The 25,936-nt window shown below is 35.4% G+C and overlaps 1 protein-coding gene across 3 annotated transcripts in view; it reads left to right on the top strand.

Annotated features, from left to right (window-relative positions):
• LARP1B (La ribonucleoprotein 1B) overlaps positions 1 to 25,936 on the top strand; it is a 128,325-nt gene that overhangs the window by 60,736 nt on the left and 41,653 nt on the right. For 2 of the 3 annotated variants that reach the window (XR_015553830.1, XM_087437627.1), the window contains exon 12: positions 21,113 to 21,236. The exons of the other annotated variant lie outside the window; for it this stretch is intronic. Coding sequence is in view for 1 of the 2 variants with exons in the window: in XM_087437627.1 (XP_087293753.1) it covers positions 21,113 to 21,236 (124 nt within the window). In the remaining variant the exon portion in view is untranslated. The remainder of the gene's footprint in view (positions 1 to 21,112; positions 21,237 to 25,936) is intronic. 3 annotated transcript variants of the gene reach the window in all.

The following is a 25,936-nucleotide window of genomic DNA, read 5'->3' as shown; positions in this document are numbered from 1 at the left end:
GGCCCGCCTGGTGGCGCGCGCGGTTAAGTGCGCGCGCTCCACTGCGGCGTCCCGGGGTTCGCAGGTTCGGATCCCGCGCACCGACACACCGCTTGACAAGCCATGCTGTGGCGGCGTCCCATATAAAGTGGAGGAAGATGGGCACGGATGTTAGCCCAAGGCCAGTCTTCCTCAGCAAAAAAAGAGGAGGATTGGCAGATGTTAGCACAGGGCTGATCTCTCACACACACACAAAAATATATATATATAATCCTTTATTGTAAAAGCTCTTTTTAGCTAAAAGGCTCTAGAAAAACAGGCCATGGGCCAGATTTGGCCCATTGGTTGTAGTTTGCCCACCTGACTGACTTTGTTCCAAACCTCAAAAGATTCCCATAAAATATTTTCTAAGGAAAATAAGTAGCTCAGAGAAAAAAATGACTAAGCACACAAGGAAGTAAGATACCAAGTGTGTTATTGCAGCTTGAATGACAACAGAAAGAGACACACAGATACTTTGAATGTTGGAATTATCAAATCACAGAATAGCAGTCATAGAGTAAAGTAAGTCTTTACATAGTTCAATTAATAAATGATGAAGTTCAAAATATGTAAAGGGAAAAATTAAAGAACAAAGCAGATTTTAAAAAAAAAAACAACTCTTATAGGTGAAAGGTCATTTAAAATTAAGAATTCAGTGGTTGGATTTAATAGCAGATGAGACGAAGCTGATGAGACACTGAGGATTAGTAAATTGGAAGAGAGATTAGCAGAAATTACCCAGACTAAAGCACAGAGTGAAAGGGAAAGTATGAAAGAGATCCAGGGAGTGGGGTTAGAAGATCCAATGTACAGATCTAATTAGAGATCCAGAAAGAGCAGGGAAAAGATGAGGCAGAGGCAATATATGCAGAAATAGGGCTAAGAATTTTCTAGAACTCATAAAATATGAGTTTAATAAACTGAGTTTATTTCAGGAATGTGAGGCTAATTTTACATTAGGAAACTAATTTGCCACATTTAGAGATTAGAAGAGAAGAATAACTTAATAGATGCAGCAATAGCATTTGATAAGCTAATACATACTTATGATTTAGAAAAGAGAATTTGCAAAATAAATGTAATTTCTTTTACTGAACAAAAGTATCTATAAAGGAACCTGCATTTAATATCATATATAATGGTAAAAGTTTGAAAGCATTCACTAGAGAATAGGATGAAGTTAGTAATTATTTGGAAAATCCTAAAAATTTAAAAATAAATTATTAGAATTATTATTAGACTGTAGCAAGGTTGCTAGACACAAAAATCAGTTGTAAAAATCTTTTTGCATTTCTTCCAGCAACCAACAGAATGAGACTTTAAAAAAGGCTACTGTTTATAATAGCATCAAGAAGTATGAAGTGACTAGGACTCATAACAAAAAATGTGCAAGATCCTTGTACAGAACATTATAAACTTTATTAAAAAGATGTTAAGAGATCTAAATAAATAGAGCTGCTATCTTTATATATTGCAAGACGGTCCTCAACATCTTGATCAATAAATTCATTGCAATCCATAAAGTTTTTTCCCCCTCACCCCTCCTTACAAATTGGAGGAGCTGATTCCAAAATTTATATGGAAGTGTGAAAAGCTGAAAGTAGCAAAGACACTTTTAAAAGAAAAAGCACAAGCTTGGCTTGCCCTACCCGATATCAAGACTTTGTATGAAGCTGTAATAATTTAAATAATGAGGTGTTAGTAATGCGTGTATAAATAATTCAAGAGAATAGAGAACCAAGAACTTACTCATATGTAGACACAGGATATATGACACAGGTGGCTATATCGCAGAGCAATGGAGAAAGAATGCACTACTTAATAATGGTGCTGAGTCAATAAGATACTTTTATAGGAAAAAAATGAAATTTGGTCCCTGCCTTAAACTACATTCGCATCAGTTCTAAGTGGATTAGAAACCTAAATGTGAAAGGCAAAACAATAAAACATTTTATTAAGAAAATATCTCAACAACCTCGGGGTAGGGAAGACTTTTTTCCATAAATATACAAAGTTATTGATGAATTTCATATCATTAAAAATAAGTATATTCATTAAAGAATATCATATGGAAGGTAGAAAGATAATTTACAAATTTTGAGAATATATTTTAGAATATATATGGCCAAAAATGATTATCCAGAATGTGTAAAGAATTCTTATGACTCAATAGACAAAGACAGAAAGCTCCATTAAAAAAATGGGCAGAAATTTATATGGTGACTGACAATAATGTACAACTGAAATCTCACAATGTTATAAACTATTATGAAATCAATTAAAAAAATCACTAAAAAAAATGGGCAGAAGATTTGGACAGGGTTTTGCAAAAGACAAAATCCAAATGGCTAATAGACAAATGAAAAAATGCTTAACCTTGTTATTAATCAGGAAGATGAAAACTAACACCACAGTGAGAAGTGTGTCATACTCACAATATAGTTGTATGTTCTCAGTGTTTTCCTTTCTGTATCATTGATTTCTGCTCTTTATTATGTCTTCCTTCTATTTACTTTGGATTTAATTTGCTCTTGTTTTCTAGCTTCTAAGGTAGAAACATATTCATTAGTAAACCTTTCTTCTTTTCTTTTACAGGCATTTAAAACTATAAATTTCTCTCTAAGCATTGCTTTAGCTGCATCCAGGAAATTTTGATCTGTATGTTTTTATCATTCAGCTTGAAATACTTTATAATTTCTCTTGTGATTTCTTCTTTGACTCATAGATTATTTAGAAGTATGTTTTTAGATTTCTAAATATTTGGGAGATTAAAATTTTTTTATTGTGGTAAAATACACATAACTGTCTTAACCATTTTTATTTTTTTATTTATTTATTTTATTTTTTAATTTTTTGTTTATTGCAGTAACATTGGTTTATAACATTGTAAAAATTTCAGGTGTACATCATTATACTTCTATTTCTGGATAGATTACATCATGTTCACCACCAAAATACTAATTACAACCCACCACCACACACATGTACCGAATTATCCCTTTCACCCTCCTCCCTCCCCCCTTCCCCTCTGGTAACCACCAATCCAATCTCTGTCCCTATGTGTTTGCTTATTGTTGTTATTATCTACTACTTAATGAAGGAAATCATACGGTATTTGACCTTCTCCCTCTGACTTATTTCACTTTGCATTATACCCTCAATGTCCATCCATGTTGTCACAAATGGCTGGATTTCATGGTTTCTTATGGCTGAGTAGTATTCCATTGTGTATATATACCACAGCTTCTTTATCCATTCGTCCCTTGATGGGCACTTAGGTTGCTTCCAAGTCTTGGCTATTGTGAATAAGGCTGCAATGAACACAGGGGTGCATGTACCTTTACAAATTGGTGTTTTCAAGTTCTTTGGATAAATACCCAACAGTGGAATAGCTGGAGTATATGGTAGTTCTATCCTTGATTTTTTGAGGAATCTCCATACTGTTTTCCATAGTGGCTGCACCAGTTTGCACTCCCACCAGCAGTGTATGAGAGTTCCCTTCTCTCCACATCCTCTCCAACACATGTTGTTTCCTGTCTTATTCATTATAGCCATTCTGACGGGCATGAGGTGATATCTCATTGTAGTTTTGATTTGCATTTCCCTGATAGTTAGTGATTTTGAACATCTTTTCATGTGTCTGTTGGCCATCTGTATGTCTTCTTTGGAGAAATGTCTGTTCAGGTCCTTTGCCCATTTTTTAATTGGGTTGGTAGTTTTTTTGTTGTTGAGATGCATGAGTTCTTTATATATGTTGGAGATTAAGCCCTTATTAGAAGTATGGTTTGCAAATATCTTCTCCCAATTGTTAGGTTGTCTTTTCGTTTTGTTGATGGTTTCCTTTGCTGTGCAGAAGCTTTTTAGTTTGATGTAGTCCCATTTGTTTATTTTTTCTATTGTTTCTCTTGCCCGGTCAGACGTGGTGTTTGAAAAGATGTTGCGAAGACCGATGTCAAAGAGGGTACTGCCTATGTTTTCTTCTAGAAGTTTCACAGTTTCAGGTCTTACATTCAAGTCTTTAATCCATTTGGAGTTAATTTTTGTGTATGGTGTAAGGTAAGGGTCCACTTTCATTTTTTTGCATGTGGCTATCCAGTTTTCCCAACACCATTTGTTGAAGAGACTTTCTTTTCCCCATTGTATGTTCTTGGCTCCTTTGTCAAAGATTAGCTGTCCATAGATGTGTGGTTTTATTTCTTGGCTTTCGATTCTATTCCATTGATCTGTGTATCTGTTTTTGTGGCAGTACCATGCTGTTTTGGTTACTATAGCCTTGTAGTATATTTTGAAATCAGGGAGTGTGATACCTCCAGCTTTGTTCTTTTTTCTCAGGATTCCTTTAGCTATTTGGGGTCTTTTGTTGTTCCATATAAATTTTAGGATTCTTTGTTCTATTTCTGTGAAAAATGTTGTTGGAACTTTGATAGGGATTGCATTGAATCTATAGATGGCTTTAGGGAGTATGGACATCTTAACGATGTTAATTCTTCCAATCCAAGAGCACGGAATATCTTTCCATTTCTTTGTGTCTTCTTCAATTTCTTTCAGAAATGTTTTATAGTTTTCGGTGTACAGATCTTTCACCTCTTTGGTTAAGTTTATTCCTAGGTATTTTATTCTTTTTGTTGCAATTGTAAATGGGATGGTATTCTTAATTTCTCTTTCTGCTACTTCGTTGTTAGTGTACAGAAATGCAACTGATTTTTGTATGTTGATTTTGTATCCTGCAACTTTACCATATTCGTTTATTACTTCTAAAAGTTTTTTGGTGGATTCTTTAGGGTTTTCTATATATAAAATCATGTCATCTGCCAATAGTGACAGTTTCACTTCTTCCTTTCCAATTTGGATTCCTTTTATTTCTTTCTCTTGCCTGATTGCTCTGGCTAGGACTTCCAGTACTATGTTAAATAGGAATGGTGACAGTGGGCATTCTTGTCTGGTTCTTGTTCTTAGAGGGATAGCTTTCAGTTTTTCACCATTGAGGATGATATTAGCTGTGAGTTTGTCATATATGGTCTTTATTATGTTGAGGTACTTTCCTTCTATACCCATTTTATTCAGTTTTTATCATAAATGGATGCTGTATCTTGTCAAATGCTTTCTCTGCATCTATTGAGATGATCATGTGATTTTTATTCTTCATTTTATTAATGTGGTGTATTACGTTGATTGATTTGCGAATGTTAAACCATCCCTGCATCCCTGGAATAAATCCCACTTGATCATGGTGTATAATCTTTTTAACGTATTGTTGTATGCGATTTGCTAGTATTTGGTTGAGGATGTTTGCATTGATGTTCATCAGTGATATTGGCCTGTAATTTTCTTTTTTTGTGTTGTCCTTGTCTGGTTTTGGTATCAGGGTAATGTCAGCTTCGTAGAATGAGTTAGGGAGCTTCCCCCCCTCCTCAATTTTTTGGAAGAGTTTGAGAAGGATAGGTGTTAAGTCTTCTTTGAATGTTTGGTAGAATTCACCAGGGAAGCCGTCTGGTCCTGGACTTTTATTTTTGGGGAGGTGTGTGATTACTGTTTCGATCTCCTTACTGTTGATTGGTCTATTCAAATTCTCTACTTCTTCTTGATCCAGTTTTGGAAGGTTGTATGATTCTAAGAATTTATCCATTTCTTCCAGATTGTCCAATTGGTTGGCATATAGCTTTTCATAGTATTCTCTTATAATCTTTTGTATTTCTGAGGTGTCTGTTGTAACCTCTCCTCTTTGATTTCTGATTTTACTTATTTGTGCCTTCTCTCTTTTTTTCTTGGTGAGTCTAGCTAAAGGTTTGTCAATTTTGTTGATCTTTTCAAAGCACCAGCTCTTGGTTTTATTAATTTTTCTATTGTTTTTGGTCTCTATTTCATTTATTTCTGCTCTGATTTTTATTATTTCCCTTCTTCTACTGATTTTGGGCTTGGTTTGTTCTTCTTTTTCCAGTTCCTTTAGGTGCATTGTTAGATTGTTTATTTGAGATTTTTCTTGTTTGTTGAGATAGGCCTGTATCGCTATAAACTTCCCTCTTAGAACTGCTTTTGCTGTATCCCATAAATTCTGACATGTTGTATTTTCATTTTCATTTGTCTCCAGGTATTTTTTGATTTCTTCTTTGATTTCTTCATTAACCCAGTCATTGTTCAGTAGCATTTTGTTTAATCTCCATGTATTTGTGGCTTTTCTGATTTTCTTCCTATAGTTGATTTCTAGTTTCATACCATTGTGGTCAGAAAAGATGCTTGGTATTATTTCAATCTTCTTAAATTTATGGAGACTTGTTTTGTGGCCTAATATGTGATCAATCCTGGAGAATGTTCCATGTGCATTTGAAAAGAACCTGTATTCTTCGGTTTTTGGATGGAATGCTCTGTATATATCTACTAGGTCCATCTGTTCTAGTGTGTCATTTAAGGCCAATGTTTCCTTATTGATCTTCTGTTTGGATGATCTATCCGTTGGTGTAAGTGGAGTGTTAAAGTCCTCCACTATTATTGTGTTACTGTCTATTTCTGTTTTTATGTCTGTTAATAATTGCTTTATATATTTAGGTGCACCTACATTGGGTGCGTAGATATTCACAAGTGTTATATCCTCTTGTTGGATTGTTCCCTTGATCATTATGTAATGCCCTTGTCTCCTTTTACAGTTTTTGTTTTAAAGTCTATTTTGTCTGATATGAGTACTGCTACCCCAGCTTTCTTTTCATTGCCATTTGTTTGGAGTATCTTTTTCCATCCCTTCACTTTCAGTTTGTGAGTGTCTTTAGGTCTGAAGTGTGTCTCTTGTATGCAGCATATATATGGGTCTTGTTTTTTTATCCAGTCAGCCACCCTATGCCTTTTAATTGGAGCATTTAGTCCATTGACGTTTAAAGTAGCTATTGAGAAGTATGTACTTACTGCCATTTTTTACCTTTTTTTTTTTCTCAGTGTTTTAGTAGTCCTTCTCTGTTCCTTTCTTCTTCTATACAGAATTGATGGTCACTTTAGTTTGACCTCTGTCTGAGAGCTCTACTCTTTAACTCCCCTCCTCCCTCCTTTTATGTTTTTGATATCATATCTAACCTCTTTTTTGTGCATTTGTATCCATTACGTTCTTATCGTGGAAATAGATAATTTTTCCTATTTGTTGTCTTCTCTTTTCCCCTTAAATCAGTCCCTTTAACATTTCTTGTAGCACTGGTTTCTTGGTGACAAACTCCTTTAATTTTTGCTTGTCTGGGAAAATTTTGATCTCTCCTTCCATTTTGAATGATAACCTTGCTGGGTAGAGTATTCTTGGCTGTAAGTTTTTTCCTTTTAGCACTTTAAATATATCATGCCATTCTCTTCTAGCCTGTAGGGTTTCTGCTGAGAAGTCAGCTGATAGCCTTTTGGGGTTTCCTTTGTATGTAACTTGACATTCTCTTGCGGCTTTTAGGATTCTCTGTTTGTCTTTAATTCTGGACATTTTGATCATGATGTGTCTTGGTGTGGGCCTCTTTGGGTTTATCTTGTTTGGGGCTCTCTGTGCCTCCTGTACCTGGATGTCTGTTTCCCTCCTTAGGTTAGGGAAGTTTTCATCTATTATTTCTTGAAATAGATTCTCTGCCCCCTTGTCTCGCTCTTCTCCTTCCGGGACACCTATAACACGGATGTTAGTGCACTTGATGTTGTCCCAGAGGTCCCTTAGACTGTCCTCACTCTTTTTAATTCTTTTCTCTTTTACCTGTTCACCTCGGGTAATTTCTTCTAGTCTTTCATCCAGCTCACAGATCTGTTATCTGTATCCTCTACTCTGCTTTTGAGACCCTCTAGTGAATTTTTCATTTCCAGTATTGTATTCTTCATTTCTGATTGGTTCTTTTTTATATCTTCCATTTCTTTGTTGACATTCTCACTGAGTTCATCTATTCTTCTCCCCAGATCAGTGAGCATCCTTAACACTCTTAGTTTGAACTCTCTGTCAGGTAGGTTGCTCATTTCTGTTTCACTTAGTTCCTTTTCTGGGGTTTTGTCCTGTTCCCTTACTTGGAATGTATTCTTTTGCCTCTTCATTTTGCCTCTTTCCCTGTGCTTGTGTCTACGTATTAGGTAGGTGAGCTATGTCTCCTGCTCTTGGATGGTTGACCTTATGTGAGTGATGGCTTGGGAGGCCTGCAGTGTGCTTCCCTCAGTTCTTAATGTTCCAGGGGTGACCCCTATGTGGGCTACGTGTGTCCTTCTGTTGTGGCCTGTTTGCTCTCCCTGTAGGCACCCAGGGAGGCCGAGTTATGCTCCTGGCCAGCTGTTGTAATGCTCAGCTGCTTGTAGTTGTTGTGGGCCCTTTCAGTCTCTTTATCAGGTGTGAGGAGCCCCAGCACAGTTGGCTGCAAGTTCTAATACCATATTTGTGTTGCAGTATTTCTTTTAAGTGAGTAGGCCCCCAGCGTGGCTGGTTGTTAGGCTCACGGCCTTACAACTGCTGTAAGCCTCTAGCCTATTAGGTCTCTTGTCAGCTCTCTGAGGATTGCAGCTGGGTAGGGCTGGCGTCAGGAACAGGAGCACCCAATTGTTTCAGGCTTTGGAAGGTGGGGTAAACCCCCTATGTGGGTTTTTGAGAAGCACAAGTCTTCTGCAGCTGACAAGCCCTGCCACCCACAGGTCCACACATACAGTCAACACAGTCCTGCCCCGTGTGAGTGCCCCGACCTCCCCAAGCAGACCCAGTCTCTCCACGGCGGGAGCTCCACACACTCTGCCACCGCCCCACACTCTCCACCCGCTCCTTGTGCACACCCTGCCCCAGTGAACTCAGCTCAGTTGCCAGGCTGTAGAGAATCCAGTCACCAATCTATGCAGGCCCACAAGTTGCCTGAGGGCTTGTTGTTGGGTGGGGCCAGTCTCTAGGGTGGGCTGCCTGCCCTGGTTGAGCTGGATTAAATCGGTGCTCTAGCGGGTGGGGCAGACCCTGGGCTAGCAGGCCTCAGGGAGAACTCCAATGGCGTCTATGTCAGCACGCTCACACCGGGCCACAACAATGGCCGCCGCCAATGTCCCAGTCCCTGGAGAGGTCTCACCCCTCACCGAGATGCACTCAGGGCCTATTAGGTGAGTCTCTTTTCACCACAGCACTGTGCACCTTTCTTTCTGGTGATTTTAGGATGCTTTCTGAAATGGGTGAGTTTGCGCCTGGGCCCTTTAAGAGCCAGTTTTAATCTCTTTGTGAACCAGCTTTTCTGGGGGTGCTCCCCAATGTTTTAGTAGCAGGCACAGTCAGATATTACGCCACTGGTCTCGATTGTGCTGGGTCCACAAAATGCCCACAGCAGGGGCGCTCCCGGCTCAGGGCCCCGCGCCTCCAGGGAGGCTGCGTACCTGTGGGTTGCTCCTGGCGGCCGTGAAGCTGGCGGCTTGTGAAGGCGGCTTTTTTCCTCTCCAGAAGGGAGTCTCTGCCTCTTCTACCCCAGTTAGGATTGTCCGTTGTTGCAGGAGTTCCTCTCATCCAGTTTTCAGTTCTGTCTCAGGGGTAATTTTTCCACGAGTAGTTGTAAATTGGCTGTGTCCACGGGAGGAGGTGAGTTCCGAGTCTGCTTACGCCGCCATCTTCCAGATCTTCCCTAACCATTTTTAAAGGTACAGTTTGATGTTGAGGATTTTTGAGATATCTTTCATTTATTCATTTTTAGTTTAATTCCTTAGAGATAAGAGCATATATTTTGTTAAGATTTCAGTCTTTTGAAATTTATTTAGACTTATTTTATGGTCCAGCATATGGTCTATTTTGGTGAAAGATTTTATGCACACTTGGAAATTTGTAATCTGCAGTTGTTAGGTGTAGTGTTCTGTAAATGTCAATTAGGCCAGGTTGTTTGATAGTGTTGTTCAAGTCTTATGTATCCTATAGGCTTTTTGTCTATTTCTTGTTTGAATTATTGAGAAAGGGATGTTAAAATCTTTAACTATGGTTGAAATTTATTTCTTCCTTTAGAGCTGTCAAATTTTGCTTCATGAATTTTGTAGCTCTGGTAGAAGCATATATATGTATATATTTGATGCATACATATGCATCTGTTATGAGATACTATATATACATATGCATATTATATATAGTTATGTGTTCTTGATGAATTAACTCTTATCATTATGAAATGTGCCTCTTTATCTCTTGTAATGCTCTGTCTTGAAGCTGATGTTGCCAGCTTTCTTCCTTTCATCTTTTTGCTTTCAGCCTATTAATGCCTTTATTTTAAAGGGGGGTTTCTTTTAGACATTGTATAATGTCTAAATGTCTACAATGTCTTTTAGACATTGTATAATATTTAGGCAATATTTGGAAACATTTACAGAATCAAAATAGGGAAAAGGTGGTCTAACTAGGAGAGATAGCCAGTTGGCTTGATGTATAAAGCGAGACAATGGAGAAAAGAGAGGTGAGGGCAGAAAGCAGCCTCTGGTGCTGTGAGTGAGTAGACTAGCTCTTAAATAAATGTTAAAGCCTTGTAATTATTGCTAAGAACAGTGGCTGATGAAAATCAAAGTGGATTGAAGAGTAACTAAGAATTCAGTATTAAAGCTATGTATAAGTCAATAAATGAAAACCAAACAAGTTTCTAAAGTATCTGCTTCAAGGATAGTATTACAGGTAGTTATTGTAATGTAATCTATGTACTGTAGTTTCTAAAATTCTAACCTACTCCTTCATTGATGGAATTACAGTAAAATGTAACACATGTACTTATTAATATCCTGATAAAGGTATAATTTATGAAAAATACACAGTTTGCAAATTTTTTAATATTGTCTCTTGAGCAAAGAAAGTTGCTCAACATTGATTGGTCTAATAAGACCTAAGTATGTGAATTCTGTTATTCAGTGGAGTTAAATGTTATTTGGGAATTGGTTCTAGAGTCCTTTTAAATTGAAAATTATGGCCAAAATAGTCTTAAAACTCCTTTAAATTACTCATAAAATACATATGTGGTTTTAAGCACAGCCCTACATTGTAATATGCATGTGTAAATTTATCACGTATATAGTAATGAAGCAGGGTCATAGTTATAAAATATTCAAGTGTTTCACTGTTTGAAGCACTTGAGCAAATTTATGAAGATTTTAACTTTGTGGCTTTTCCTGTTCATGGTCATCTTTCTCCTTAGAGGCTTATTTTTAAAATAATTCCATTTTTAGTCTGTGTTTCTCTATGGTTCTCAACTTTTTGTTTTTAAACACGAAAACCCTTAATTATAAAATTAGGTCCTTGAGGATATGGTGAAACTATACTTGTATGGACACTTTTCATTGCTCAGGACATTATTAAAACGTATTCATTCTTTTGTTGGGTTTTTCTTTATGTGAGTTAACGTTTTAGGGTTTAATTATGTCCGTGTATATGTTCATTGAATAGAATGGCAGTTGCATTGCTGGCACATTAAAAAAAGTTATTGTTATTGCTGAACAAGTGTAATCAAATTTCTGTAAGTTAAATGTTAGCACTATGGCACGCTACTGAAATTGATGATTGTTTGGGTAGGTGAGATGGGACCAGATTGTGAAGTGTCTTGAAAGCTGTTTAGGAATTTAGAATAAGTAGCAGTTGCAGTTCTTATACAGAAAAGTGGTATGATCAAAATATGGTTTAATAAGGTTTAATCTAACAGAAGTATTAGCCTAGGTCAGAGTAGGGGAGGGCAGAAGTTGATTTAAAAACTCATTTATTATAATCCAAGGGTGAAATGAAATGCTGAACCAAAGGGACAGCATTTATTTTTTTCAACAAACATTTATTAATAACCGATTATATTTCAGGCTTTGTGAGAATGAAGAAGTGCCAAAATTGAGAAGAGATTTTAAAGAAATAATTCATAGTACCGGTGTGATAAAATAAGAACATTAAGTAAAATTAATGGAGTAAAAACTGGAGGGAATGATATTGAGATCAGATTTGGAAATGTTGAGTTGGTGTCATGGTGTCTATTCATGTAAAATGTCTTTTATCCTCTTTCTAAATCCTAGAGATGATAAGCAAGCCAGAAATGTAGATTTTAGTGTGTTTAGTGTAGAAAGAAAAATTAAAACTGCAAAAATAATCGAACTTTTAAGGTATTGAAGAACAGAAGAGAGGGAACCAAAAAGACAGGAATATCCACTAGTGGTTATTAGAATTAAAAAAATAGGTGTAGTTATATACTTGAAGAAGCCAAGAAAATAAATGGTTTCTGAGATCATGATCCATAAAGGGACATATTCTGTCTCAACTGTATCTTTAATTTTTCTCTCTACTGGTTTCTTACTTTTTCTAAGGTCGTATTCATCCTTAAAAAAAAATTTTTTTTCCCTAGCTGTTCACACCCTTGTACCTACCATTCAGACTGCAATTCATATTGGTATGAATAGGAGATGAGAACCTTGAAGTGCCAAGGGTTCTTTCAAGAAACTTGGCTGAGGGGAACTCTTGCTGCTTCAACTTCCTCTTCTCCCATTCTTGCCAATATGAATTGCAGATGAATGTAAACTTTTGGAAGATATTATTAAAGTGTATTAATTTTTCTATATATATTATAAACATTTTTCCATATCAATAATATATATCTATTTTTATTCCCAAGTCTTTGTTTTGAAGTGTTTCAAACTTTCAGAAAAGTTGCAAGAATTATATAATGAACACAAGTATACCCTTCACCTAGATTCAGTAGTTGTTAACATCTTAACCACATTTGCTTTTTTCTCTATATATGTAATACGTATATAAATATACATAATATATATGAGCATTTTTTCTGAATCGTTTGAGAGTTAGTTGTAGACATTATGCCACTTTATCCTTAAATACATCAGCCTCTATCTCCTAAAAACAAGTAAATTCTCCTAAATAACCTTAACTATCAAACATAAGAAGTTTAGCATTGATAGAATGCTATTATTGAATATACAGTCCATATTTAGATTTCTCCAAGTGTCTTAATAATGTCCCTTGTAACATCTTTTAATTTAATTTTTTTTGACACTAGCTCCAACCAAGAATCACACATTGCATTTAGAGTTATGTAATTTTAATGTTCTTTCTTTAATGTTTATAATGGTTCCTCAGCCTTTTTTTTTTTTTTTTTTTGCCTTTCATGACATTGACATTTTTGAAGAGTCAAGGCCAGTAATTTTGTAAAATGTCCCTCAGTTTAGGTTTGCTTGGAATTTCCACATGATTAGTTTCAGGTTAAATGTTTTTGGCAGGAATATTACATAGGTGATATTGTGCCCTCTTTAGCACATCACCTCGGGAAATATAGTGATGTCAGTTCCAGAACTGGTCATTTGGTTATCGTGGTGTCCACCATATTTGTATTTCTTCATTGTAAAGGTACTTTTTTCCCTTTGTAATTGATAAGTGATCTCTGTAGTGATACTTTGAAACTGTATTCCCCAATAGTCTTCACTCAATGTTTTACCCTCCATTGATGATTTTTGCCTGAATCAATTATTACTATGGTGATTATAAAATGGTAATTTTTAAAAAATTTCTTTTATTCCCTCTATGTCAGTTAGCATTCTTCTGTAAAAAAGAACTTTTCTGGGCCGGCTCCGTGGCTTAGCGGTTAAGTGCGTGCGCTCTGATGCTGGCGGCCCGGGTTCGGATCCCGGGCACGCCCCAAGGCACCACTTCTCTGTCCAACGTGAGGCCGAGACCCACGTACAGCAACTAGAAGGATGTGAACCTACGACATACGGCTGTCTACTGGGGCTTTGGGGGGAAAAAAATGAATAAATAAAATCTTTAAAAAAAAAAAAAAAAGAACTTTTCTTCTCGACTCCATTTTTTATTTTTATATTTTAACTTCCTTTTCTCTTCTTTTTTTTCCTTTTTTTTAGTGTCAGTATGGACTTGAATATATTCCTTTCCATTCCTGTCATTATTCATTTTGGTGTTCAAAATGTCTCAAATGTGGTTGGGTTAGAGCTGTCTCAAGATGGCTTATATGTACAACTGATATGTCCCCATCTCTTTGGCACTTTTCATACTTTATGACACAACAAGATGGTCTGCTTGACTTTTTGGGGGGGAAGGGTGGGATGTCTGTTTTTTTATTGTGGTAAAATATATATACATAAAATTTACCATTTTTAAGTGTACAGTTTCTGCTTGCTTTTTAATTGTGCTCTCCCCTAGTTCTATCCTTGGCTTGCTTCTCTTATTACTTTATCTTGTCCACAAATGAGAAAACTACTCCCACGTTTTTAGTCATTAACTATGTGCTAATGACTTCCTAGTGTCTTTGCGGGGCTCTAGAATTGTATAACCAGTAGCCTATTACATTCTCAAGCTGTCTGTCTCATGTTCCACAGGCATCTTATTTATATTCTGTCTCCATTAAAAAAAATTAAAGGAAACCTACCCCAAGCTTATGTCGTATATTTTTTATTTTGGTTGGATGCCTTAGGAATTCCCATCAACTTATAATTTTCAACATGCATTTTGTCACTAGGTCCTATCCGTCCTTTCCTATCCACTCCTACTGCCATGCAGTAGTTCTGGCCTGTATCATCTCTCCAAGGGGTTTGTACACTAGGTTCTTGGCTCTAGTTCATTCTCTTTCTAGCTTTCCTCTTGTCAGAGTAGTCTTCCTTCTTCCTTTCTCCTTTCCTCTTTTTTTCCTAGCAAATAAGGGAATTTACTACCAGAAGTCTGAGAGGCAATGCTTGCTTTCAGGCAAGTCTTTATCTAAGACTTCAAAGAATGATTTTGCATTTCTCTACCTCTATCTTTGGTCTGCTTTCCTCTGTGTTAGTTTCATTATTAATCAGGCTTTCTCCATGTGGTGGCGATGATGGTTACAGACAATTTCAGGCTTACATTATTTTCCAAGTAAGTGATTTCAAGGAAAAGAATGCAAATCTCTCAAACATCTAAAATGTAAATCTGACCATTTCCCTATTTTTCTTAATGCTATTCAGTGCTTCTTTACCCCCCTCAAGATAAAGTTCAAATTCCTTGCAAACAAGAATTCATGATTTGGTCTTAACGTGTCTGTCTTCATTGTGCCACTGTTTTCGGTTTTAAAATTCATACTCCCTAAATACCAAGTTGCATGTGTTTCCTCTGCCTGCAATATCTTTTCACGTTGTTACTTGCCAAAGTCTTTTTCATCCTTTAGCTCACCAAACCCAATTCAGATATTACTCTCCCAGGAAATACTTCTTTATAGCTTTTATTGTCATCTACCCCAGAAAAATCACTGTTCTGTTCTACCTTTGTATTTCATATGTGTCCATTTTTAACTCTTATACTGAAATGTAGATAATTTGTTTACAAGTTTTTCTCATCCACTAAATTATTAAGTCTCTCTGGTCCCTTTTTGAGCGAGGCAAGGTATAAACTGAAGGTATAAAAAAACCAAAGATTAGACTTTGGTTCTGCATCCAGTTGTGGTAGACTAGGTAATTCATATCAGTCTTCCTGCTGAGAACAACTTGAAAAGTAGATAAAAAAAAAAAAAAAAAATCTGCGTGAAGGCACAGTAAAGCCAACAAGACAGTAAGAATCATGTGGTCAAAATCTGGAAGAAGAAGGAAATCTAAAGAAGTAAGACTGGCATTATGTTCTTCATTTCCCTTAGATGCATCTGCCAGTTCCAGAAGAAGCAACTGAGAAGCTGAAAAGAGATTTTAAAAAAATTCACGGGACTAGATTGATGGAAATTGGAATTCAGAAACCAGAGGGGGACCTCTAGTAAACCTTCCAGGCTTTGGGAACTCTTAAGGGCTACATCCTAGAAATTAGCATGACGTGAAAAAGATCTGCTTTCAGTAGAGTTAGCTTCTAATCCTTTTAATCCCTTGTTGGATCAACATGCTGATGCCTCTGACAACTTGACTGAAGCAAACACAAATCCTTCCTTGAGGAAGATATCATCCTAGGCCTCAAATTTGCCGTAATAATGTTTGGCCTGCAAAAAATAATCAGACGTACAAGAAGACAAGATGATGTGATAGAAAAAAGCAAAAGAAACAACAGAAAATAGACCCATAGAGATCCAGATAATAGAATTATCAAACAGTTTAAATTAACTATTCTTAATATGATTTTAAAAAAAGATGGAGAATTTCAGCAGAGAACTAGGAACTTTAAAAAGAAAACGAAAGGAAATTCCAGAAATGAAAAATAGAGTAACTGAGTTCAATGGATTGGCTTAACAATAGATAAGTACAGCTGAATACAGAATTACTAAACTAGAAAATAGGTCAAAAGAAAAGTCCAGGGTGAAGCATGGAGCAGAAAATATGGAAAATACAGAAAAGAGGGTAAGAGACCTAGGAGATACTGTCAAAAGGTCTAAAATACATTTGATTGGCTTCTCAGAAAGAGGAGTAAGAGAATAAGGCAGAAGTAATATCTGAAGAGATCATGGCTGACACTTTACCAAAACTGATGGAAGATAGCAAAGGATCAATTCAAGATGTTCTAAAAACTTCAAAGGATGTAAATACAAAGAAAACCACACCAAGGCCATCATTATAAAACTGCTGGGAAAAAAAAAAACAAAATCCAGAGAAAAAGACAGGTTAAAAGCATCTATAGTAAGACTTACAGCTAACTTCTCAGCAGAAATGACGGAAGCCAGGAGACATGGGAGGGTGTAATCATAGTACTGAAAGGGTACTAGTGTTGAAGAATCAAGGTAAACAATAATTGTGTACACTTAAAATAGGTGAATTTTATGATATGTAAATTATATCTCAACGAGGCTATTTTAAAAATGAAAGTAAAATAACAATATCAGGCACATGAAAACTGAGAAAATTTATTTTCAACAGATCTACCTTAAAGAAAATACTAAAGGGAGTTTTTTAGGCAGAGGAAAATGATTCCAGAAAGAAGCTTGAAGATACAGAAAGGAATGAAGAGCAATAGAAAGGGTAAATACATGTGTAGATTTAAATAAATATTGACACTAAACACAAATCCGTATGCATCTAATAACATAGCCTCAAAATACATTAGACGTAAATTGACAGGTGCAAATAGACAAATTTATAATCATAGTGGGAGATTTTAATATACCCTTCTTATCAAGAAAGGTGCATGATGTAGCAAGTAGATGTGGAAAAATCAGTAAGGATGTGGAAAATTTGAACAACACAGTTAAGAAACTTGGCTTAATTGACATAAATGAAAGACTGCGTCTAACATCTGCAGAATACATATTCTTTTCCAGTGCACATTGACCCTTATACCATACACAAAAAATCAATTCTAGATGCATTGTAGTTCTAAATGTGAAAGGCAAAATAGTAAAACTTCTAGAAGGTAAGATACTATCTTCATGATCTTTGAGTAGGGAAAGATTTATTAAACAAGAAATAACACAGTAAAGGAAATGATTGATAAAATGCACCACATTAAAAAGAACTTCCTCTCCCCAAAAGACACCATAAGAGAGTACAAAGGCAAGTTACAGAGTGGAAGAAGACACTTATAAGATTTTATAAAGAACTCTTACAAATCAGTGAGAGAAAGACAACTCTAGAAAAATGAGCAAAGAATTGAATAGGCATCTCACAAAAGAAGCTATCCAAATAACATATATTAAAGATTTTCATCATTATAAGTAATCAGAGAGATACAAATCAAAACCACAATGAGATAACACATACATCTACCAGAATGGCTACATATTTAAAATTTTTGAATTTTTATTTTGAGATAATTATAGATTCACAGGAAGTTGGAAAAATAGTACAGAGCAGTCCAGTGTGCCCTTCACCCAGTTTCCTCCAAAGAGTATATCTTACATAACTAAGCACAATATTAAAACCAGGAAATTGACATTTCTTATCACACGTGTATATAGTTCCCTGTCATTTTATCACATGTAGATTCATATTACTACCATCACAGTCAAGACACTGAACTATTATCATCACAAAAATCTCCCTTGTGCTATTAGACTCATACCACCTGCCTCCCCTCCACTATTCCTAACTGCTTATAACCACTAATCTGTTCATCTCTATAATTTTGTCATTTTGAGAATGTCATATAAATGGAAACATACAGCGTGTGACCTTTTGAGTTTTGTTTTTTTTTTTTTAATCATAATGCCCTTGAGGTCCATCCAAGTTGTTGTGTGTATCCATAGTTTGGTCCTTTTCAGAATGGCTGAATTTTTAAAAACTGACCATACCAAGTGTTGATGATGATGTAGAGCAGTAAGAACTTTAATATACTGCTAATGGGAATGTATGAAGGTACGACCAGTGTGAAAAACTGTTTGGCATTTTCTACTCAAGTTGAATTGAAGCATACCGCCTGATTCAGCAGTTCCATTCCTAGTAAATAATAAAATGTGTGTCTCTGTTCACCAAAAGATGTGTTTTATAAAAACGTATTTATAGCAACCTTATTTGTAATAGCTGTAATCTGGAAAGGACCCGAATGCTTATCAATAATGGAATGGATTTTTAAAAATTGTGGTATGATCATACAATAGAATATCATAGAGCAGGGATGGGCAAACTGTTTCTGTAAAGAGCTACATGGTAAATATTTTAGGCTTTGTGGGTCATGCATTGTGGCAACTACTCAACTCTACAGTTGTAACAATCAAGCAGACATATGGTATATGTAAACAAATGGGTGTGGTTGTGTTCCAATGAAACTGTTTACAAAAACAGACTGACCTTTGGGGGCTGTGGTTTGCTGACCTCTGCTGTAGAGCCACAAACAATAGATGAATCTCATAAATATAATTTTGCACAAAAGAAGTCATACATTATGATTCCATTTTTATAAATTTTTAAAACAGGCAAAAGGAATCTATAGTACTGAAGTCAGCATATTGGTTATGTTGATGTAAAATAACCAATAACCATTCTATAGATAAGAGAGATAGGTGAGTTTTACTTGAGCCAGAGTGAGGATTATAATCCAGGAAGGCCTTTTCTGGAAAGGAAGAACGCATTCTGGAGAAGCATGCCTTCAGTACAGTTTTATACCTTTTTAGAACAAAGAACATACATTCAACATGCCCAGGATACATATTCAAAGTTTCAAAGAGGTATTCAGTTGCAAATTAGCAGGTCAACATGACCCCAGACGTTAGGAAAGGGACTAATACAGGTGTTGCCGATAGAGTGTAGGAGGAGAAATATGCATTCTTAAGAGAGTGCATTCTTTACTTTAATGGTTAAGGCAGATGCACAGTATGTGTTTGATAGGCCATAAGTCAGGCTTCTTTAGTTCAAGCCGAATCAGTTTTGAACCCGAATAGTTACCCCGTATACCTCAATATGTGAAAATCTCTTGTCGGTTATCTTTAGGGAGAGAGAGTGATGGGAAGGGGCATAAAGGGTACTTCTAGGGTGCTAGTAATATTATCTTTACCTGAATGGGGGTTACACAGGTCTGTTCACTTTTCAGTACTCATTGAGATGTATATTTATGATTTATGCACTTCTTTGGTGTGTGTATGTGTATGTATGTGTGTGTTATACCTTAATGAATTAGTTTTAAAAACTAAAAACAAAACAGAAACATACTGTTTGTGTTGCCATCAGGGTAGAACTGTGCTTTTCTTCTCTGGCATGTGGTAAACATACAATAAGTGTTTATTGAAGTGGGAGATGCTAATAGCAAGCACTGTAGCAAGATGAGGGACAGTGAGGAATAATGACTCTGAATTAGTTTGAAGAGCCTGTTGAAGACTTAGGAAAGCAATGTCGGTATAGGGGTAAGAGCTGAAATAGGCATTTAAGGCATTTTCATGAAAAGAAGATAGATCCTAGTGTAAAAGGCTAATAGGATCCCATAAATGGTGTGAGCTGGTGAGCGACTATTCACGTTTGAAGACAAGAAGGAAAAGATTGTTTGGTTAGCTGTTAGGAAGGTACTACAACTATTTTGTAATGATGATATTTAATTTGCTTCATCTGACAAATAGTTTTGTTATGTCTTTCACCTGCTTAAACCCTCTTTGGATGTTGCTCTGTAAAGGGTCATGGACCCATCAGCACTTGAGTGGTATAGATGTGATGTAGTGTTTATTGGGGGAAACTTAAAAGAAGTAGTAGAGTGCGAGCAGTCCATCAAACTATTTTTTTATTCCACAGCTTAGGCCAGGCATAGATGGTCTTCATGCCCCATGGCCAAATGACCTTCGAGCAGAGAATGGCCTCCATCTCTGTAATACTCTACATATATGTAGGTCAGGGCAGGGACCATCTAAGTGACTGTGTAACAAAGGGGAAGCTTCAGGAGACCCAGGGCCAGGGATGGGCCTATTCTTCCTTTGAGCTAGCAACTCAGACCCACTGAGCCTCCTTGCTGCTAAGCTTATAAAAGAGATTTGGAAATGAACCTCCAGGGCCATCTAGATGTATCGTTCATCACTTTTCCCATTACTGGAAAATGAGGTGAAAACTTTTTGGCCTAGTCTTTGAGTAGCTTTCTCCAGCTTCCGTATCAGGCCTTTTTGCTACCAGTTCTACACAAATTTTCTCATTTACTGAATTATTTCCTAATACATGATTGCTTATTCCAAGCTTCTCGTCTTTGCTCACATTACCTAATTTAGAATGCTTTTCTCTTTCTCTAAATTCTCATTTTTCAAGAGCTGCTTTTGTCCCATCTCTTCTGTGATGCCTCCTGATGATCTCAATCCTTATAGCAAATATTATCACTTTTCATATACTGCCCAATATTATTAGTTTTTTGTGTACATTTCTTTCTTTCCATCTAACTTGTAAATTCCTTAAGGGTAGGGGACATGTATTAGATTACTTTGTAACTCTGTAATACCCTAGTGTGATCTTGTGTGTAAATGCTTGACAAATAAAATTAATGATTAGAATGTATGCTCTTATATTATAAACTATTCATAATATTTAATATATTTATAAATAATATTTAATATAAATATTATGAATATTTATAAATATAAAATATTCATAATATTTCAGGGTTCTCCATGCTTCTTTTAGACTCCGAATATTAAGTATAATGCTAGATTCTGCATTAGAACATCTTTTTTATTCTATGGTAATTAATCCTTGTTTTAAAACTCATTTTTTGAGGTTGGTATCAGTTATTGTCTGTTGGTTACTCTATTAGCCAGTTTAGTAATTAGATTCCTCCATTCTACTTCAGCAAGAAGTTGAGAACTTTAAGAAGCTAAATCTCATTAGTAAAGAGCAGTTTGAAAACCTAACACCTGACCTTCCTTTTGAGCCAAATCAAGAAGTTCCTGTAGCACCTTCACAGTCCAGGCAAGGTATGTAAACCTGCTTTTGTGTCAGTGTCTGAATAGTGTTAAAGCAGTTCTAAATTATTTTTTAAGTTTGCTTCTTTTTTATTTGTGGAAAACATTTAGGTATTTGGTAAAAGACTAGAATTTTAAAATTCAACTTTTATTTATCCTTTGGTGAACTTTAGAACATCTTAGAGACTTAAAAATACAGATCGTAAATTTGATAAGACAGCCTTGTCATAAATGGACGATGTTTGAAGCCCACCTTACTCTTGGTGAATAGGCAGGTATCACAGAGGTGACCTAAGAGTCATCTATTATAACACCAGATCATGCTCAAACCTGGACACTTACTTAAAAATAGGCAGAATTGGTTGGTTCTTTATGTGTCTCATTTGATTTTGAGATTGCTGGGAATGTTTCTCTTCTCAAAATGAAAAAAATTTTCACTGACTTGCTGATGCCTTTAAATACACCACTAGCGTCATTCTTTTGTTTTAAGGCCTTAGCTTTATATGAAAATGTAAATACATTTGGGAGGTTCATAAACTGAATCTGATATTTTCAGGCAAGTGTAACTGATTTTGTTATAGTCTTTCCTGAAGGCAGGTTAAAGAAAAACCTTTAATTTGGAAAACTTCAAACATACAAAAATAGAGCAAATTGTATAATGAAAACCCCATGTACCCATTACTACCCATTAGCTGCTTAATCATCTGATAGCCAGTTTTGTTTCATCTCACTCCGCTCATTCTCTTTACCTCCCACTGGATTACTTTGAAGCAAACTCCCAATCATTTTATTTATATTTTTTCATCCCTAAATATTTCTGTATGTGTCTTTAAAAAGATTAGAATTATCTCTTTTAACACATAAATAACAGTACCATTCTCACATCTAAAATTAACAGTAATTCTTTAATATCAAATATCTAGTTAGTGTTCAAATTTCCTCATTCATTACTTTAAAAAAAATCAGGATCCATATAAGTTCCGAACATTGCAATAGGTTGATATGTCTCTTTTAGTCTATAGGTTCATACTGTTTTTTTTCTCTCGTAATTTACTGTTGAAGAAACTGGATTGTTTGTCCTGTAGAATTTCTCATGTTCTGGATTTTGCTGATTACATCCCAGTGGTTTCATTCAACCTGTTTTCTGGTCCTGAATTTTCTTATAACTGTTATTTTGATACAGAGGCTTGATCAAATTGAGGCTCAGATTTTTGCAAGAATATATCATATGTAGTATTGAATACTTCTACCAGGAGGCACATAATTCTCTATCATCTCTTTTTGTGGTGTTAGTAGCCATTGATAATAATTGCTTTGAGCTTTTATTTTACAAGGGGCTGCAAATAGTGACAGTTCTATTTTTATCATTGCTTTTTAACTTAATCAATAGAATACTTCCATAAAGAGAACTTCCGTTGACTATTTGTTTATCCTGAGATAGAGTTCTTATAGGAGAGGGAATAAATGCTTAATTCTTTCCCTTTGTTAATCAGTTTTCACAGTAATGAGCTGGTTCTCTAACATCCTTTATTGGTGACCAGTGAGGTTTGGTTTTTTTTCTTTTTTTTTTAAATTATCGTTATCTCGTAAATACATTAAATGGGTTTGACTCTGTTTTAGTTATTATTCTTATTGATACCCGTCCCAGTTATCATTTTATTAACTTTTAGCTCCAAATCCACCTTTCATTACTTTGTTCTGTGACGATGGAGTTGGACTGTTAACTTTCTCGTTTGCCAGCTGGCACGATGTTAAGCTTTATCAGTACTCAAGTTGCTACTGAGTTGATCATTGTTTCTAGACCTTTTCAATTGAAAGAGCTTGGAAATTTTTTTAAGAAAAAATACATTATGACTTCCTGTTGATATTTTGTTCAAATTTAGGATTAAAGGTTTTAATTTTAATTGGTTTGATCTTGTCTTTTTACCTACATGAAAAAAAATCTTTGTTCCTAACCACAATAACAGAAGTATTTGTTTATCCTATGATGTAACAGTTTCAGAATAACAATAATATTAAATAATAACATTACTATGAATACTGAAAGTTACTTCTTTTAAAGTTCTTTAAACTTTAAACTTTTTAAAACTTTATACTTTTAAAGTTTTTTAAATTCTTAGGATATTCCACTAAGGACATTCAGTCTAATTACAAGATTTTTTTGTCTTGTTTACTTTAGGTTCATTAAAATTGATAATTTGTGCTCCTCAGCACATCATAGAGAGAAGCAAAGTCCCAAATTAAGAGATGAATTTTGCAATGCATAAAAGTAATGAAGAATTAGTATGATAAAAATCTAAAACCTTAAAAATTAATATGAAAAATGATTAACATCTATAAAAATTAGTAAACAAAACATGAACTGGACCCTCACATAGAGAAGAACCAAATGGCCAGTACATATGAAAAGATGCTATCCTCTTTGCTGAGATTTGCCAGTTAAAACCACAATGACATACCATTTTATAATGCAACAGTTTCACTTCAAGAGATAACTCTTGCAAATGTTTACCAAAAGAACATTTACAGTAACATTGTTCATAATAGAAAAAACAAATGAAAACTAAAGAATGCCCATTTATAGTAGATTATCAGGTGTGGTATATTTCATATAAAGGAAAAATGTACAGCAGTGGAAAATGAATGAACTAAAGCTACATGTGACAAGGTGCGTTAATCTTAAAAATAGTGGATGTATAAAATAAACTAGAGAAAAAGGAGTTCACTCAATGTAATGCCATCATATAAAATATAAACTTCATGGATTCATGCATAGCACATAGAAACCATGAAGAGCAAGGAGAATTGTTAATACAAAAATTTAATACAATGGTTTACTCCTGAGAGAAGGAAGGAATCCCATTTGAACAGTCTGCACATCTGGAATTGTGTATTGGTCTAGTTGGTGGGTATGTGGATATCAACTCTATGTTTCTTTAAAATTTCGCCTTCCTAGGTTATAACTGATTAAGCACTTTAAGTAAAGTCTCATATAGTTACCAAACGACTTTTTTTTTTGGTGAGAAAGATTATCCCTGAGCTAACATCTGTGCCAATCTTCCTCTATTTTATATGTGAGATGCTGCCACAGCATGGCTTGATGAGCAGTGTGTAGGTCTGTGCCCAGGATCTGAACCTGCAAACCCCAGGCTGCCAAAGTGGAGTGTGTGAACTTAACCACGATGCCATCAGGCCAGGCCCCAAATGATGTTTTTGAATACAGTGTTTTGGAAAGCTTAAATTTTTTCCATACTTAATTTTTGTTCTCATTTTAGTTTCTAAATCAACTTTATTTTTAAATTTATATATAAATTTATTAATCTTTCTGTGTGCTATTATCTCCAATTTTTAAAAACACAAACAGAAAAAATATAATTAAGCAAAAATTAAGAAGATAGAAATTAATCCAATATATTGCTTTGTTAGGAAATGTTGAATAGATTAACTTTCAGTTTGAAAGACAATTAGGGATTGAATTTAAAGAAAATTCAGCTCTATGTTTCTTTAAAATTTTGCCTTCCTAGGTTATAACTGATTAAGCACTTTAAGTAAAGTCTCATATAGTTACCAAACGACTTTTTTTTTTTGGTGAGAAAGATTATCCCTGAGTTAACATCTGTGCCAGTCTTCCTCTATTTTATATGTGAGATGCTGCCACAGCATGGCTTGATGAGCAGTGTTTGTAAGTTATAAGTATATAGAAAGATTGATAGGCAAAATGATGGGAAATGCTATAAAACTATGATACTAATAAAAAGAACTAGTATTGGTAAAATAGAATTTATGGCATAAAGAAGGTGTTTTCACTATCTTCAATATCTATCTTCCTATTTATCCCCTATACCTGATCAAAACAGGCCTCTGCCCTTCACACACCAAATCAGTGTTTGATAGTGCCTCCAGAGATCTCCATGGTTAAGAGGGGTCAGATCAGTCTCCATCTTACGTAACATCAGCATTAGATCAATCACTCTCTACGTTGAAAAACATTCTTCTTCCTAGGCACTGTTTACTTAGTTCTCTTTCTGCTTCACGGGGTCTTATTTGCTGGTGCTTCTCCATTTCCCCAAGCTTTGGCTGCTTCAGGACTCAGTCTTCAAATTTCTTCTCTTTCTTATCCTCAGTAACTCCTCAGGTAATAGTATTTAGTCTCATGATTTTAAATAGCATCGATATACTGATGAGTGTACGTATAGACCAGACCTTTATTCTGTGTTCCAGATAAATGTCCAGCTGTGTAGTCAACAGTTTAACCTGGATATTTTATAAACCTGTCTAACTTCATATGTCGAAAATTCGAGGCCTAAATTCTCACCCCTTTCCAAGGTCTTCTCCTCCCAGACTTCCACATCTCTGTAAATATTAGCTCCATCTTTCTAGTTGTACAAGTAAAAAAATCTTGGTGTCATCCTTGATCTCTTTCTTTTTCAACCTCCATATCTTATTCATTGCAGGTTATATCCATTACCCTTTAAAATATATCCAGAACCTAACCACTTGTCACCTTCTCTATTTCTGTCATCCTGCAAAAGCCACCATCATTTTCCTGTTGGTGAATTATAATAGCTCCTAACCTTCCCCCCTTTCATTCTGATCACTTTACAAGGATCCAGAGTTATTGTTTTGATTTCTTTTTTTTTTTTTTTAATTTAAGGTCTAATTTGTATTCAGTAAATTTCACACTTTTTGTTATGTACAGTTTTGGGAATTTT

Source organism: Ceratotherium simum, chromosome 12, assembly GCF_057802395.1.
Source record: "Ceratotherium simum simum isolate JZ-2026a chromosome 12, ASM5780239v1, whole genome shotgun sequence".
Lineage (NCBI taxonomy): Eukaryota > Metazoa > Chordata > Mammalia > Perissodactyla > Rhinocerotidae > Ceratotherium > Ceratotherium simum.
The sequence above is the reverse complement of the archived record's forward strand: the minus strand, read 5'-3'. Positions and strand labels throughout refer to the sequence as shown.